This window comes from Panthera onca, chromosome A1, assembly GCF_046562875.1.
Source record: "Panthera onca isolate mPanOnc1 chromosome A1, mPanOnc1 haplotype 2, whole genome shotgun sequence".
Classification (NCBI taxonomy): domain Eukaryota; kingdom Metazoa; phylum Chordata; class Mammalia; order Carnivora; family Felidae; genus Panthera; species Panthera onca.
Window position 1 is genome coordinate 130,491,906 of NC_138339.1, and position 16,444 is coordinate 130,508,349.

The 16,444-nt window shown below is 37.5% G+C and overlaps 1 protein-coding gene across 2 annotated transcripts in view; it reads left to right on the plus strand.

Annotated features, from left to right (window-relative positions):
* The window catches only part of MEIKIN (meiotic kinetochore factor), a 79,237-nt gene that overhangs the window by 47,041 nt on the left and 15,752 nt on the right, over positions 1 to 16,444 (plus strand). The window contains exons 10-12 of one of the 2 annotated variants that reach the window (XM_078451289.2): positions 1,969 to 2,133; positions 4,432 to 4,512; positions 12,649 to 12,768. In XM_078451289.2, the coding sequence (XP_078307415.2) occupies positions 1,969 to 2,133; positions 4,432 to 4,512; positions 12,649 to 12,768 (366 nt within the window). The remainder of the gene's footprint in view (positions 1 to 1,968; positions 2,134 to 4,431; positions 4,513 to 12,648; positions 12,769 to 16,444) is intronic. The other variant, XM_078451291.2, reaches the window with a different exon arrangement.

Here is a 16,444-nt window from a genome sequence, read left to right on the forward strand (position 1 = left end):
AATAAATAAATGTGAAAAAAAATTTAAAATAAGAGTAGAGATATTACCATTGTGGTATATTTGTAAAAATAGTGGTAGCAGCATGGGCTTTGTGCTTAGAAGGATCCCACATTTCATTTAATGCTCTCTTGCCTTGACATGTTTAATAGTTTTTTAAACAAGGAACCCCCACATTTTTAGTTTGCACCAGGCCCCCAAAATTGAGTCCTTAATGGTCATGTCCGTTTGATTACCTCTGTTGTTGTGGGGAAGTGTGAGGTAAGGCTGTCAGCTGAGAATGGGAGAAGGAAGGAGACCAGAGGTTTCAGGAAAATGGGAAGAGAGTGACATAATCATGAGAAGCTAGAGAAATGCAGAAGAGTTGCCAGTCTGTGGCTACTCCTTTTGAGTTTGTGGTGACTTTGATATGCCAGATTGTATGGTTTTCCCAGCACTCAGCTGCAGTGGAGGTACAGAAGATATTGATATCAGGAGTCATCTAGGGCTGGGGGTTTGTCAGATATCTGTGATAGAAGAAGGGATCACACGTAATTACAAGGATAGATGTTGGTAGATGAGGAAGGAATAAGACAGGAGAAGGGTAATGTATCAAGATAGAATGGTAGGATCAGTAAATTGGAAATTTCAATGGAGGGGAGTTGATTTCATGAACATAATTGAACATAGGTTGGAAGGATATAAGAAGCTATTCAAATTGGTGATTCTGTAATTTCTGTTGATGGTAAGAGCTATGTTTGATCACAGAATGACTAAAATACCATGAAGCGAAAAAGTTATTGAAAATGCAAAGGTCAACCACTGAAAATTGCAGGAGGGTTAGTTAGTTAGATGAGTTATCAACTTGCGTGATGAAATTGCTGAGAATGGTGACAGGAGTGAGAGAAAAAGCTGTTTGCTTCATACACATGAGAGTAGCAAGTCAGTAGATGCCAGTAAATACCTTGCTGTTTGCTCCATACCATTGTTCTTTCCTTTGATTGAAATGAACTTTATAGCTCCTTCCTTCCTTCCCCTACCTCTCTCTACCATTGTGTTTATCCCCTCAGCCCCAACTCAAAACTACTGTCATTCTTCAGGACTCAACTCAAATTTCACCTCCTCAGTTATGTTGAATATATGTAAACTGGGAATACTGTATTGGACAAGTCACACAAGACAAGCAGTCACTGAGCAATATGCAATTTTCAATGGAGGGATTACTTGGTAAAGGAACATGCTTTCTTGTAGTTGCAGCTTCCTGATGTCTTAGAGAGTACTTTTGATTTCTTAAATGAAGATGACTGCATAATAAATACATTTATATAAATACATTTGATGTTTTCTCTAAAATTTAGTTAGAACTACCGACAGGTAGATAAATCTCATTATTATCTGTTTTCATGGAACACTGTTTAAGAGAGGTTACCTTAAATGTAGTAGGGAAATTTTTTGAATTGTGTGTATTTCTTTTTTTTATTAATGCTTATTTATTTTTGAGAGAGAGAAAGAGTGTGAGCGAGGGAGGGGCAGAGACAGAGGGAGACCAAAATCTGAAGCAGGCTCCAGCTGTCAGCATAGAGACCATTGTGGGGCTCGAATTCATGGATCTTGAGATCATGACCTGAGCTGAAGTTAGATGCTTAACTGAGCCACGCAGGCACCCCGAGTTGCGTGTATTTCAAACTGTTTTGTCTTTCAATAGATTTTATTTTTAAATATGTAGAAAACTTTACTTTTTTTTTTTTTTTACAAGACCTTTATCTTTAAGTTGAAAACTCTTTTTCAAGTTGAGGAAATAAGAATAGAATTATATATATAATATTTATATGATTGATAAATATACCCTATTTTAATTGTAATAATTATTACATTAATATTACAGTAAAATAAGACATCTGAGAAGTGCTGCAAATAATTTTACAGTGTATTTCATGATTATGGAATGTATTTCATGATGGAGTATATTTCGTGATTATGAATTTATTTCAGCCTGAAAAAGATCCTGAACATACAGATAAAAATTTTCAAGCAAAGTTAAGTTCTCGTCATCTAAAAATCAAGGTTCCATCATCTCACCAGAGATCTGTTATTGAAACCAGTGCAGGTGGACCAGTTACCAACGTTCTTTTGCCTCAGTCCATGGAATCTGCATCGGTAAGCATTGGTCTTCTTTTAACTAATTCTTTAAAAGCCTATATCCAGAAAATGTACTTATTGGAAAGATTTAGATATACATAGATTTGTTAACAAATCTAGGAAAAAATGCAGAGAGCTTTATATTTATAGCTGTATATAGGCAGGTTTTTTTTAGTGGATTGATAGTTAACAATTATGTCTCTTGGGACCATGGGGAAGTATATATTCAGACAGAGTTAAGAGTTCATTCAAGTGGTATGCTGGAGGGGATAACAGCTGAGAAAGGAATATAGGGAGAAAGCAGTATTGGGCAGGAATAGTCTCAGCCCTCATTGCAAGTGTGCCAGAAGCTTTCCCCATAAGGAGGTCTGGAGCGAAGGTTATCTATTACAGGAGTCTTACATTGGGCTTCTATGCTCAAACGTTGGCTGGGGGTTGCCTGAGAAGATGATGGCCTCAACCTGAAAGCTGAAGCAGATTCCAGAGAAGTTGGGAGGGTTGTGGGGGGGAGGACTGGGGCGCTGTCAGGTAACTGCACTCTTTGCACTGGAACAGCAGGTTCTCACTTCACGGAGGTCTGAACAGAATACCTCCGTGGCAGCCACAATAATAAATTCTAGCTATCATTGAATATCTCCTACTCTGTAGGCACTGTAGGTTCTCTTTACATGTATTATTCATAACCTTTGCACAGCAATCCCTAGGGGTAGAATAATCCCCATCATTCCCTTTCCCAGATGAAGAAAGATTAAATAGCTAATGAATTCAAGAGCTGACAGTGTACCAGCTAAATATACATAAAATTTTTGATAAAAATTTTCCTAATAAACAATCCCATCTTTGTCTTGAACAAACAGCTATTTTTTTTTTTTAATTTTTTTTTTCAACGTTTATTTTTTTATTTTTGGGACAGAGAGAGACAGAGCATGAACAGGGGAGGGACAGAGAGAGAGGGAGACACAGAATCGGAAACAGGCTCCAGGCTCCGAGCCATCAGCCCAGAGCCCGACGCGGGGCTCGAACTCACTGACCGTGAGATCGTGACCTGGCTGAAGTCGGACGCTTAACCGACTGCGCCACCCAGGCGCCCCACAAACAGCTATTTTAAGAGATTTTAAGCCAGAAAGGAAAGGAAGAGTGAAAGAAAAAAAAAAAAAAAGAGAAAATAAAAAAAAAAAGAAACCTAACACAAATTTGCCTATGATGTTCAAGTTCCAACTCTGAGTTTGTGTTCCAGAGTTGGCTGCATATAATAAACACCTATTCAAAGAGATTTATCAGAGGCACTAATTGTTTCATGGAATCCAACAGTTGAAAAGACAGCTGATTGCTAGAAATAAAGTTTTCTGTCTTCTTTTTGAATATTTCTGTCACTCTCTTTCGCAGCTGCCTGTTTGTCTTCGCCTTCCCTGGTTTTTGTCTCTCAGTCTCAAGCTCTGTCTCTCTTCATCCTATCTCTGTCTTGATCTCTCTCCATCTGTTCTTCTCTGTCTCTAATTCTGTTTCTCTGTTAGTTTCTTTCTGTTCATAGTTGTTGGTCTCTATCTTCTTCATCCTTCTCTCTCCCTCTCTCTTCTCAATCTTTCTCTTTTTTTCCTTCATCTCTTTTGTCTCCTCATTCTCCCTCCCTTTCCTTCTCCCTTTCCTCCTTTTCCCATTTCCTCCCTCCCCCATCCCTACCTCTCTCTTAAACTTTTAGGTCTCTGATCCTGTCTTTCTCTTGCTCTCTCTTTCTTGATTTGTCTACCTGTCTCTCTGTGTGTCTGATTCTTTGCATCTTCAAAAAATAGGAATTGAGCCTTTATTATTTCTCCGACTTTGATACTGCATATATGGAAGTGTCTATATACATTTGTATGTATTATTTTAAACCAATTATCCTTATTACACATATTTTTAACAGCTTCAGAAATAACTTAAAATCCCTTTCCATAAAAAGTAAAATAATATACTAGGAATTAAACAAATTCTAAAAGTAAAATACTTTTATTAGCAGTAAAAAAGATAATCATATCACCATTTCCTAGTTGAAAACTTAAATTAGTGTTCCTTCTGAAATTAATAGTGATTTCACGCAAAGTATTCTTGCATAGTTCTTGTCCTACATAGAGTTCTCTTAGGAGTTTCTTGACCTAGCTCAAGCCAGAAGATTTTTTAGTTTCTTGTCTAGTGGTTTAAAATTTAATTAGCACATTAAAATTTTATTAGTCTGACACATTATGATCTAGTCTACTAATTTGATACTGTGTTTTTACTGTATTAAATTTTTTTCTTTCTTTCTGCTATTTAATCCCCTATTTCACAAAACATTTATAGAGTACAAATTCTAGTACTCCTGATAAGAAAAGCAGAGACCTCTTAACAAGTACTCCATCTTCGCAAACTGCTGGTTTAGTGGTAAGTATTAGCATTTGGCACTTGTATCTATTTTCTGGTTCCCCCTCCTCCCTATTTTTCTGTTTGTGCCACACCAGGAGAATTTTGTACATATGGAATGATGTCTGTGGTTTTCTGTTGTATAAACATGCTTTTGCTGGAAGTACTCTATATAGTGCTATATGTGGAAGAAAAATTAGAAAGATTCTTTTTCATTTTTTTATTGTAGTAAAATATATATATCATAAAACTTACCATTTTAACTCTTTTTAACTATACAGTTAAAGTACATTCATATTGTAGAACCATCACTTTTTTTTCACTCAGAACTTTTTTCTTCTTGCAAAACTGAAACTCCATACATTAAACAATAGCTCCCCATTTCTCCATCCTGTAGTTCCTATCAAACACTATTCTAACTTCTCTCTATGATTTTGACCATTCTAGATACTTCATATAAATGGAATCATATAGTATTTGTCCTTTTGTGACAAATTTCATTTAGCATAATGTCCTCACCAATGTTGTAGCCTGTGTCAGAAATTTTTTTCCTTTTTAAAGGATTAATATATTCCATTATATGTATATACCACATTTTGTTTATCCATTCAACTGTCTGTGGACATTTGGGTTGCTTCATCTTTTGGCCAGTGTGAATAATGCTGCTTTGAACATAGTGTTCACATATCTCTTTGTATCTCTTCTTTCACTTCTTTTAGGTATATACTTCAAAGTGAAATTGCTGGATCATATGGTAATTCTCATTTTTAACTTTTTGAGGAGCTGCCATACTCTTTTCCATATCAGCTGTACTATTTTACATTCTCCGTAAAATGTACGAGCATTCCAATTTCTCTTCATCCTTGCCAACACTTACTATTTTCTGTGTGTTTTTGTTTTGTTTTGTTTTGTTTACAATTTTCATTTTATTTCTTACTATAAGGTGGGCATTCATGTTTAATCATATCCACAGACTACCTTAATGAACACAAATGTGTTACGTTATCTTTAAATGAATGTCAATACGTTCTAAGGAAAAAAGTTAGTTACATCATCCTGCCACAAAATTGACACAACGACAGATTAACTCTGCTCCAAGATTTTGAATATATTTTTTTTCTTTAGAAACAGAAATACATCTATCTTCAATTATAAAATACATGTTCATTGAAAATATAAATTTCAAGAAAGGCAGAAAAGCATGAAGAATATACATAGTAGTTTTTTATTTTCCAAGACATTTTTCTTCTAGGATGTATTCAAACATAAGTGCAATTGTATTTTTATTTTGTTTTTTAAATTAAATTCACATTAGTATACAGTGTAATCTTGGCTTCAGTGATTTATCTCTTACATATGACACCCAGTGCTTATCCCAACAAGTGCCCTCTTTAATGCCCATCACCCTTTAACCCACCCGTCCCAGCCACCTCCCTTCCAGCAATCCTCAGTTTGTTCTCCATATTTAAGAGTCTCTTATGGTTTGCCTGCCTCTCTGTTTTTATCTTATTTTTCTTTCCCTTCTCCTATGATTATCTGTTATGTTTCTCAGATTCCACATATGAGTGAAATCATGACATTTATCTTTCTCTGACTGACTTATTTAGCTTAGCATAATACACTCTAGGTCCATCCATTGTGTTGCAAATGACAAGATTATTCTTTTTGATCGCTGAGTAGTATTCCATTGTTTATATGTACCACATCTTTATATGTATATATATAGTTTATTGTCGAGTTGGTTTTCATACAACACCCAGTGCTCATCCCAACAGGTGCCCTCATCAATGCCCATCACCCACTTTCCCTTCTCTCCCACCTCTCATCAACCCTTAGTTCTCAGTATTTGAGTCTCTTATGGTTTGCCTCCTTCCCTCTCTATAACTTTTTTTTCCCCCTTCCCCTCCCCCCTGGTCTTCTGTTAAGTTTCTCAGGATCCTTGTATGAGTGAAAACATATGGTATCCGTCTTTCTCTGCCTGACTTGTTTCACTTATCATAATAATCTCTAGTTCCATCCACATTGCTACAAATGGCCAGATTTCATTCTTTCTCATTGCCAAGTAGTATTCCATTGTATGTAGCACATCTTCTTTATCCATTCATCAATTGATGGGCATTTGAGCTCTTCCCATAATTTGGCTATCGTTGATAGCACTGCTATAGACATCAGGGTGCATGTGCCCATTTGAATCAGCATTTTTTTATCCTTTGGATGAATACCTAGTAGTACAATTGCTGGATTGTAAGGTAGTTGTATTTTTAATTTTTTGAGGAGCCTCCATACTGTTTTCCACAGTGGCTGAACCAGTTTACATTCCCACCAGCAGTGCAAAAGTGTTCCTCTTTCTCCACATCTCTGCATCGCCAACATCTTTTGTTGCCTGTTGTTAATTTTAGCCATTCTGACAGGTATGAAGTGGTATCTCATTGTGGTTTGATTTGTATTTCCCTGATGATGAGTAATGTTGAGCATCTTTTCATGTGTTTGTTAGCCATCTGGATGTCTTCTTTGAAATGTCATTTGCAAATATCTTTTCCCATTCCATTGGTTGCCTTTTAGTTTTGCTGTTTGTTTCCTTCACCATGCAGAAGGTTTTTATCTTGATGAGGTCCCAGTATTTCATTTTTGCTTTTGTTTCCTTTGCCTCCAGAAACATGTCAAGTAAGAAGTTTCCATGGCTGAAGTCAAAGAGGTTGTTGCATGTTTTCTCCTCTAGGATTTTGATGGCTTCCTGTCTTATGTTTAGGTCTTTCATCCATTTGAGTTTATTTTTGTGTATGGTAGAAGAAGGTGGTCCAGGTTCATTCTTCTGCATGTTGCTGTCCAGTTCTTCTAACACCATTTGCTAGAGACTTTTTTTCCACTGGATACTCTTTGCTGCTTTTGTCAAAGATTAGTTGGCCACATATTTATGGGTCCATTTTTGGGTTTTCTATTCCATTGATCCATGTGTCTGTTTTTGTGCCAATACCAAACTGTCTTGATGATTACAACTCTGTGTTTTTAAAAAATTTTTTTTAATGTTTTTATTTGTTTTTGAGAGACAGAACATGAGTCGGGGAGGGGCAGAGAGAGAGGGAGACACAGAATCTGAAGCAGGCTCCAGGCTCTGAGCTGTCAGCACAGAGCCTGATGTGGGGCTCAAACTCGTGAAACACGAGAACCTGAGCCAAAGTTGGATACTTAACCAACTGAGCCACCCAGGTGCCCCAGCTGTGTTTTTTAACTAATGGCCATCCTCATGGGTGTAAGACGGTATCTCATTATGGTTTTGATTTCTATTTCCCTAATGGCTAGTGATATTGAGCATCTTTTTATGTGCTTATTTGCCACTTATGTATCTTCTTTTGAGACATGTCTACTCAAGTCAATTGCCCATTTTTTAATCAGCTTATTTATTTATTGTTGAGTTATAGGAGTTTTTTTATTTTTTTAATTTGTTTTGAATATTTATTTATTTTTTTTCCAATATATGAAGTTTATTGTCAAATTGGTTTCCATACAACACCCAGTGCTCATCCCAAAAGGTGCCCTCCTCAATACCCATCACCCACCCTACCCTCCCTCCCACCCCCCATCAACCCTCAGTTTTTTCTCAGTTTTTAACAGTCTCTTATGCTTTGGCTCTCTCTCCCACTCTAACCTCTTTTTTTTTTTTTCTCCTTCCCCTCCCCCATGGGTTTCTGTTAAGTTTCTCAGGATCCACATAAGAGTGAAACCGTACATATCTGTCTTTCTCTGTATGGCTTATTTCACTTAGCATAACACTCTCCAGTTCCGTCCATGTTGCTACAAAGGGCCATATTTCATTCTTTCTCATTGCCATGTAGTACTCCATTGTGTATATAAACCACAATTTCTTTATCCATTCATCAGTTGATGGACATTTTGGCTCTTTCCATAATTTGGCTATTGTTGAGAGTGCTGCTATAAACATTGGGGTACAAGTGCCCCTATGCATCAGTACTCCTGTATCCCTTGGGTAAATTCCTAGCAGTGCTATTGCTGGGTCATAGGGTAGGTCTATTTTTAATTTTTTGAGGAACCTCCACACTGTTTTCCAGAGTGGCTGCACCAATTTGCATTCCCACCAACAGTGCAAGAGGGTTCCCGTTTTATAGGAGTTTTTTTTAATATATTTGAGATTTTAACTTCTTATCAGATATATAGTTTGCAAATATTTTCCCCCATTCTGTGGGTTACCTTTTCATTCTGTTGACAGTATCCTTTGTTGTACAAAAGCATTCATTTTTTTTTAAATGTTTATTTTTGAGAGAGAGAGAGAGAGAGAGAGAGAGAGGGGGGGGGGGGGAAGGGCAGAGAGAGGGAGACAGAGAATCCAAAGCAGGCTCTCCGCTGACAACAGAGAGGCCCATGTGGGGCTCAAACTCATGAACCATGAGATCATGACCTGAGCTGAATTTGGACACCTAACCGACTGAGCCACACTAGACACCCCAAAAGCTTTAATTTATATGTAGTCCAATTTATCTATTTTTTCTTTGCCTGTGCTTTCGGTGTCATAGCCAAGAGTGCATTGCACAATTCAATGTCATTAAATTTTCCCCCTCTGTTTTCTTATAAGAGTCTTAGAATTTGGCTCTTACCCAATTAAGGTTCTTCTCATATTCAAGTAAACAACAAGAATACAACTTGCAAGCAGGGCAGAAATGGTGTTCCTCTTTAGTGGGATCAGTTTTCACAGAAGTCCATGAAGCAGTTTACTTAGCAGTTTGGGGACAACTCAGATACAAGAAGATGAGATCTAGTATCTTTTGTGATAGCACATAGACATAGCTTCCAGGGTCCCCACAAGAGACATGCCAGATTATAAGTCAGGGAAATTCATGGGCACCTGGGTGGTTCAGTCGGTTAAGTATCTGACTCCGGCTCAGGTCATGATCTCGCAGTTCGTGAGTTCCAGCCCTGCTTCAGGTTCTTTGCTGACAGTTCAGAGTTTGGAGCCTGCTTCAAATTCTTGGAGCCTCTCTCTCTCCCCCTCCTCCCACCCTCACTCTGTCTCTCTTTGTCTCAAAAATAAATAAACATGAAGAGTCAGGGAAATTCAAAGTATGGTGCTTTTCATAGGAGTTATTTACATATAGTATATTTATCATTTATTCATAATTCATTTATAGCCCTTCCTAGTCTGGATACAACTTATCATCATTTTTACCACCAGCAATGTTGACATTGTTACCTTTAACACCCTCCTAGTAGAATAGAGTGTGAGAATTAACCATCGATCAGTTTTTCAAGCTGAGGAAAAGGGTTCTTTATAGGTTTACTTGTTCTGGCTATTTTATATAACTGGAATCATAGAATATGTGGCCTTTTGTAATTGCCTTCTTTCAGTTAACATAATGTTTTCAAAATTCATCCATGTTATAGCATGTACTTTCTTCCTTATTTCTGGCTGAATAATATCCCATGGCAAGGATATACCACATTTTGTTTACTAATTTGTCAGTTTGGTAGCATTATGAAAAATAATACTGTTATGAACACTCATGTGCAAGTTTTTGTGTGAATATATGTCTTCAACTGTATTGGGTATATACCTATAAGAGGAAGTAGAATCGCTGAGTCACATAGTAATTGTATGTTTAACACTTTTTTTGTAGTGGGCTTTTTATTTTTTTTTTACTTTTTATTTTTTTTAATTTAAATTTTAGTTGACATACAGTGCAATATTGGTTTCAAGAATAGAATTCAGTGATTGATCACTTACATATAACACCCAGTGCTTATCACAAGTGCCCTCCTTAGTAACCATCATCTATCTAGCCCATCTCCTACCCACCTCCCTCAGTGAATCCATAGTTTGTTCTCTGTCATGAAAAGTCTCTTATGGTTTGTTTCCCTCTCTTCTCTCTCACCCCCCCTTCCTATATGTTCATCTGTTTTGTTTTTTAGATTCTACATAGGAGTGAAATCATATGGTATTTGTCTTTTTCTGATTGACTTATTTCTCTTAGCATAATACATCTAGCTCCATCCACATCATTGCAAATGGCAAGATTTCATTCTTTTTGATGGTTGAGTAATATTCCACTGGGTACATATACCAAATATTCTTTATCCATTCATCAGTTGATGGACATTTGCACTCTCTGCATGGTTTGGTTATTGTTTATAATACTGATATAAACATCGGGGTGCATGTACCCCTTCAAATCTGTATATTTGTATCCTTTGGGCAAATACCTAACAGTACAATTGCTGGATTGTAGGGTAGTTCTATTTTTAATTTCTTGAGGAACCTCTGTACTGTTCTTTGGCTGCACCAATTTGCATTCCCACCAGTAGTGCAAAAGGGTTCCCCTTTCTTTTTTTTTTTTTTTAAGGGTTCCCCTTTCTTTGCATCCTCACCAATACTTGTTGTTTCTGGTGGTGTTAAATTTAGCCGTTCTGACAGGTGTAAGATGGTATCTCATTGTGGTTTTGATTTGTATTTCCCTGATGATGAATGATGTTGACCATCTTTTTTTTTTTTTAATTTTTTTATTAATTTTTTTTAACATTTATTAATTTTTGAGAGACAGAGAGAGGCAGAGCATGAGCAGGGGATGGGAAGAGAGACAGAGAGATACAGAATCCGAAGCAGGCTCCAGGCTCTGAGCTGTTTTGTTAGCACAGAGCCCAACGTGGGGCTCGAACTCACCAACCGTGAGATCATGACCTGAGCCAAAGTCAGATGCTTAACTGACTGAGCCACCCAGGTGCCCCGATGTTGACCATCTTTTCATGTGTCTGTTATCCATCTGGGTGTCTTCTTTGGAAAAATGTCTATTCATGTCTCCTGTCCATTTCTTAACTGAGCTGTTTGGTTTTTGGGTGTTGAGTTTGATAAGTTCTTTTTAGATTTTGGATATTAACCCTTTCTCAGCTATGTCATTTGCAAATATCTTCTCCCATTCTGTAGGCTGCCTTTTAGTTTTGTTGATTGTTTCCTACACTGTGCAGAAGGTTTTTATCTTGATGAGGTCCCAATAGTTGATGTTTGCTTTTGTTTCCATTGCCTTCAGCAATGTGTCTAGTAAGAAGTTGCTGTGACCAAGGCCACAGAGATTGCTGTGTGTGTTTCTCCTCTAGGATTTTAATGGTTTCCTTTGTCACATTTAGGTCTTTGATCCATTTTGAATTGATTTTTCTGTATGGTATAAGAAAGTGGTCCAGTTTCATTCTTCTGCATGTTGCCATCCAGTTTTCCCAACACCATTTGTTGAAAACACTGTCTTTTTTCCATCGGATATTCTTTCCTGCTTTGTTGAAGAAGAGTTGACCATATAGTTGTAGGCCCATTTCTAGGTTTTCTACTCTGTTCTACTGATCTATGTCTGTTTTTGTGCCAGTAACATACTGTCTTGATGACTACAGCTTTGTAATATAGCTTGAAATCTAGGATCGTGATGCCTCCAGTTTTGTTTTTCTTTTTCAGGATTGGAGTCTTTTGTGGTTCCATACAAATTTTAGGATTATTTGTTCTAGCTCTCTGAAAAATGCAGGTGGTAATTTGGTAGGGATTTCATTCAATGTGTAGATTGCTTTGGGTAGTATAGACATTTTAACAATGTTTGTCCTTCCAGTCCCTGAGCATGGGCTACTTTTCCATTTCCTTGTGTCCTCTTTAATTTCTTTCATAAGTGTTCTATAATTTTCAGAATATAGATCTTTTACCTCTTTAGTTAGGTTTATTCCTAGGTATCTTATTGTTTTTAATGCAATTGGAAATGGGATTGATTCCTTGAATTCTTTTTCTTCTGCTTTGTTATTGGTGTATAGAAATGCACATTGATTTTATATCCTGTGACTTTGCTGAATTCATGTATTCTAGCAATTTTTTGGTGGAGTACTTAGGGTTTTCTACATAGAGTTGTTGTGGGCTTTTTAAAAACAGCTTTATTGAGATATAATTCACATTCCATACAGTTCACCTATTTAGAGTGTGAAATTCACTGCTTTTTAGTGTATTCACAGGTATGTTCAGTCATCACCACAGTCAATTTTAGAATCTTTTTATCACCTTAGAAAGAAACTCCATATTTTTTCACAAGAAAATGCTTCTAATGAGAGAGTATTTCAACTTTAGGTATGTAAAAATAATTGCTTTTCTAGCACTTCACTTCTATGAGAGTAATATATTTTTTATAGATTGATTTGTCCTCAGTGCAGAGAGCATCTTTTGAAGAACTATTTCCAAATGTCAGCACTTATGTTAATTCAAATGAAATTTTTCCAGTGTCAAGTTTGCAAGAAAATTCTTCAAATGAGGTTAGTATTCTCAATTTTTCCTTCAATTACTAAAAGAAATTATTACTGTCATATTAGGTACTTAGTATATGAGATGCTCTAAGAAATCTGTAGCTCATTTTTGGCTAACATCATCTACATGTGGAGGCAGCTATCAGTTACAATTCTAAATAAAAGATATTAGGCTGCCACAGCCAGAACGCTTTGCATTGTCAAGACTTGGGGTTATTAAACAACTAGAGGAAACAGTATTAACCTACTTTGATCCAAAACACCTATTTCATCTATAACATAAAAACTGTGGTCACCAATTTCATTGTGTTAGGATGAATACACAGAAGTATTATGCTTTATTATAAAAGAAAACATAAAACTCATCAAGCTAAGTGCCATGGGGGTGGGAGTAGAGATAGGGGATAGCAGAAAAAGAGGGAACAGAAAGTGGGGTATGGGGAGAGAAAGAGCCAGAGAGAAGAAGCATGGGAGCAGACAGACAGAAGGACAGTGCAAGAGAAAGAGGCAGGGAGAAAGAAATAAAAAGGCAAAATTTTAGGGATATGAAGTGGTTTAGTGTAGCCAGATCTTTTCAGTGAGTCCCTGGGGTGAGGATGGGAATCCAGATGGTGGGGAGAAAGCTGGTGATGAGATTCTAAAGGTAAATAAGGGCCAAGATTTCAAAGGGTCTTTAATCCATATTAAACAATTTGGATCTTTTTCCTGAGAGGGGCCAATAATTGTGAACAAGGGATGATATCATATGTCCTTCTGGCTCCAGGGATGGAGAACAGATTATAAAAAGCTGAGACCAGAGGCAGTTAAAGAGATGGTTTTCTGAGAGAGAGAGAGAAAGAAAATGTAGTGTAAGAGGCTGAAGGGAAGTAAAAATAAATTGAAATAGGAACTTGGAATGGAAGAAGTAGGGAAACACGAGACTATAGCACATTATATCGAGAGGTCAGGTGAAACGGGAGACTTTTACCTTTTTAAAAAAGCATCTTATGGGGCATCTGGTGGTTCATTTGGTTAAGTGTCCGACTTTTGATTTCAGCTCAGATCATGATCCCAGTGATTGAGCCCTGTGTCAGGCTCCGCACTAAGTATAGAGTCTGCTTAAGATTCTCTCTTTCCATCTGCCCCTCTCCCCCACTTGCATGCTCTCTCTTTAAAATAAAAAAGGCATGCCTGGGCTCGGTTAAGCATCTGACTTTGGCTCAGGTCATGATCTCATGGTTCATGGGTTCAAGCCCTGTGTTGGGTTCTGTGCTTACAGCTCAGAGTCTGAAGCCTGCTTTAGATTCTGTGTCTCCCTCTCTGTCTGCTCCTCCCCAACTCACGCTCTGTCTCTCTCTCTCAAAAATAAAATAAACCTAAAATAAAGTAAAATAAAAATAAAATAAATTTTAAAGCATATTTATTGAGGAATAATTGACATTCAATACACTGCACATTATTTAAAGTGTATAATTTTAAAGTTTTCACATATGTATGCAACTGTGAAACCACCACCACAATCAAGATAGTGAAAATATCTATCAACCCAAAAGTTTCCTCCTCCTGTTTACTAATCTTGTCCTTCCTGCCCCTACCCCCCAAGCAACTACTGATCTAGTTATGGTAATTATAGATTGGTTTACATTTTTCTGGAGTTTAGGGATTACTCAAGTGAGAGATTGGAGAATTTTTGATCTGGCATCTTTTACTTAGCATAATTATTTTGAAATTCATTCATGTTGTTGAGTGCATTGATAGTTTGGCCCTTTTTAGTGATAAGTAGTATTCCATTGTGTGGTATACAGAGGTTTATCCATTCACCCACTTAGGGGCATTTGGATTGGTTCGCTGCTGGAACATTCACATACAAGTATTTGTATTGACAAAGATTCTCTTCTTGATCACACTTTAGTTAGGCTTCTCTGAGCCCTCTTCTTAACTAGACCTTGACCTTGGGCTTCTGTGTCCATCCTGAATGTAGTTTTAGCAAGAATTTTCTCAGTTTACAGAGAATCTCCCACCCTTGATATCTGATCCCCCTGGCCTGCCTTTGGCACCCTAGCCTATTAGGTCTAATTAGGTTCCTGGACCCATTTTCAAAGTGTGTGTGTGTAGTGGGGCTCCCCACACCTCCAACAAGCAATACTCCTCTCAGCAGCTGGGTGTCCTAGAATTCAACTCAGTTCTGACACTTCCCAAAGATATTGGATTCCACAGGTAAAAGGCTTAATTCCACAAGACCACCCTCCACTTCAGATCCCACTTGGAAGCCTAGATTGTTATCTCTGCTTCTCATCAACTGACTTTAAATCAGAGGTTCCCATGACCCCCCCTCCTTGGATTCTATTAATTTACTGGAGTAGCTCACAGAACTTGGAGAAACATTTTACTTACTGTATTATTGGTTTATTTTGAAAGAGTATAATTCAGGAATAGCCACATGGAAGAAATGCATAGGGCATTATATGGGGAAAGGGCAAGGAGCTTCCATGCTTTCTTCTAGGGCACCACTGTCCATGAATCTCCATATGTTCATGAACCCAGATACTCTCTGAACCCTGTACTTTTGGGGTTTTATGGACGCTATGTAACTAAACTAACATGAGTTTATTCCTTGGTAAGTCACATGTAGAAACTATACCAGGTAGAGTTGTCACACAAAGGAAACTTTATTTGCAGCAAATAAGGAGATCATGGGGAATAACTTCCAAAGCCATGACTCCCCAGAAATGGTGAATGGTTTCCTTTTATTTAGGGTTAGGATGAATATTTAGGTAAAGAAGTTTTGTCATCATATGTGGAGGCAGGCACAAGGTGGTGCATGCGACTTAAGGAAACAAGCTTGTACATACATCATATAATTATGTAAATGAGGCTTGTGCTCCTCCTTGGGCAGAGATTTTAGTGTTATAATGAGGTAAAGGTAACTGCCATTCACAGCTTGGGTCATTCCATAGTTCATCTGTACAAGCGTGAATCAGGGGCAGGGTCGTTATGCTCAAACTGATCTGGGTGGTCTGGCCCTAGAAGGTCTTCTTCCAGGCTATGCCCCTTGGTTCTTTGCCTCTGTTAAGAGATAAACAGGAAAGAAGAGCTTCAGGGAAAATGTGGGACAAAGGTTGGTGGGTACAAGCAGGTGAGCAGTAGAGGTCAGGTCTTGGAGTTTAGCTGGTAACAGCTTCATTCTGTAGGTATGGTTGATTAAATCATTGGCCGTTGACAACTGAGTAAACCTCTAGTCCCTCTCCCCTACCTAGGTTATGGGGTGGGCTAGAAATTCCAACCCTCTAATCCAGGGTCGATTCCCCTGGCAAGCAGCCCCCATTCTTAAGTGCATTCTTAGTTTCATCGCATTAACAAAAACACTTTTATTGTTGTTATCACTTAGGGAAATACAAAGGTTTTAGGAGCTCTGTGTCAGCAATGGGGGGAAAAACCAAATCTATATTTCTTATTAAAAATCACAGTATCACAGAAAATCTTTACGAAAATCTCCTTACCCTTGATGTCTCTTCATAGTAATTTTCCAACTACTGACTTCCCCCATTCGGCTTGTTAGCTGTAAATCCCTTGCTGTATTTGCTGTATTTGGATTTAAGTCCAGTCTCTCTCCCCTATTGCAATACCCTATTATAATAGTCTTTTTTTTTTTTAAGTATGGTTGACATACAATGTTACATTAGTTTTAGTTGTGTAACATAGTGAG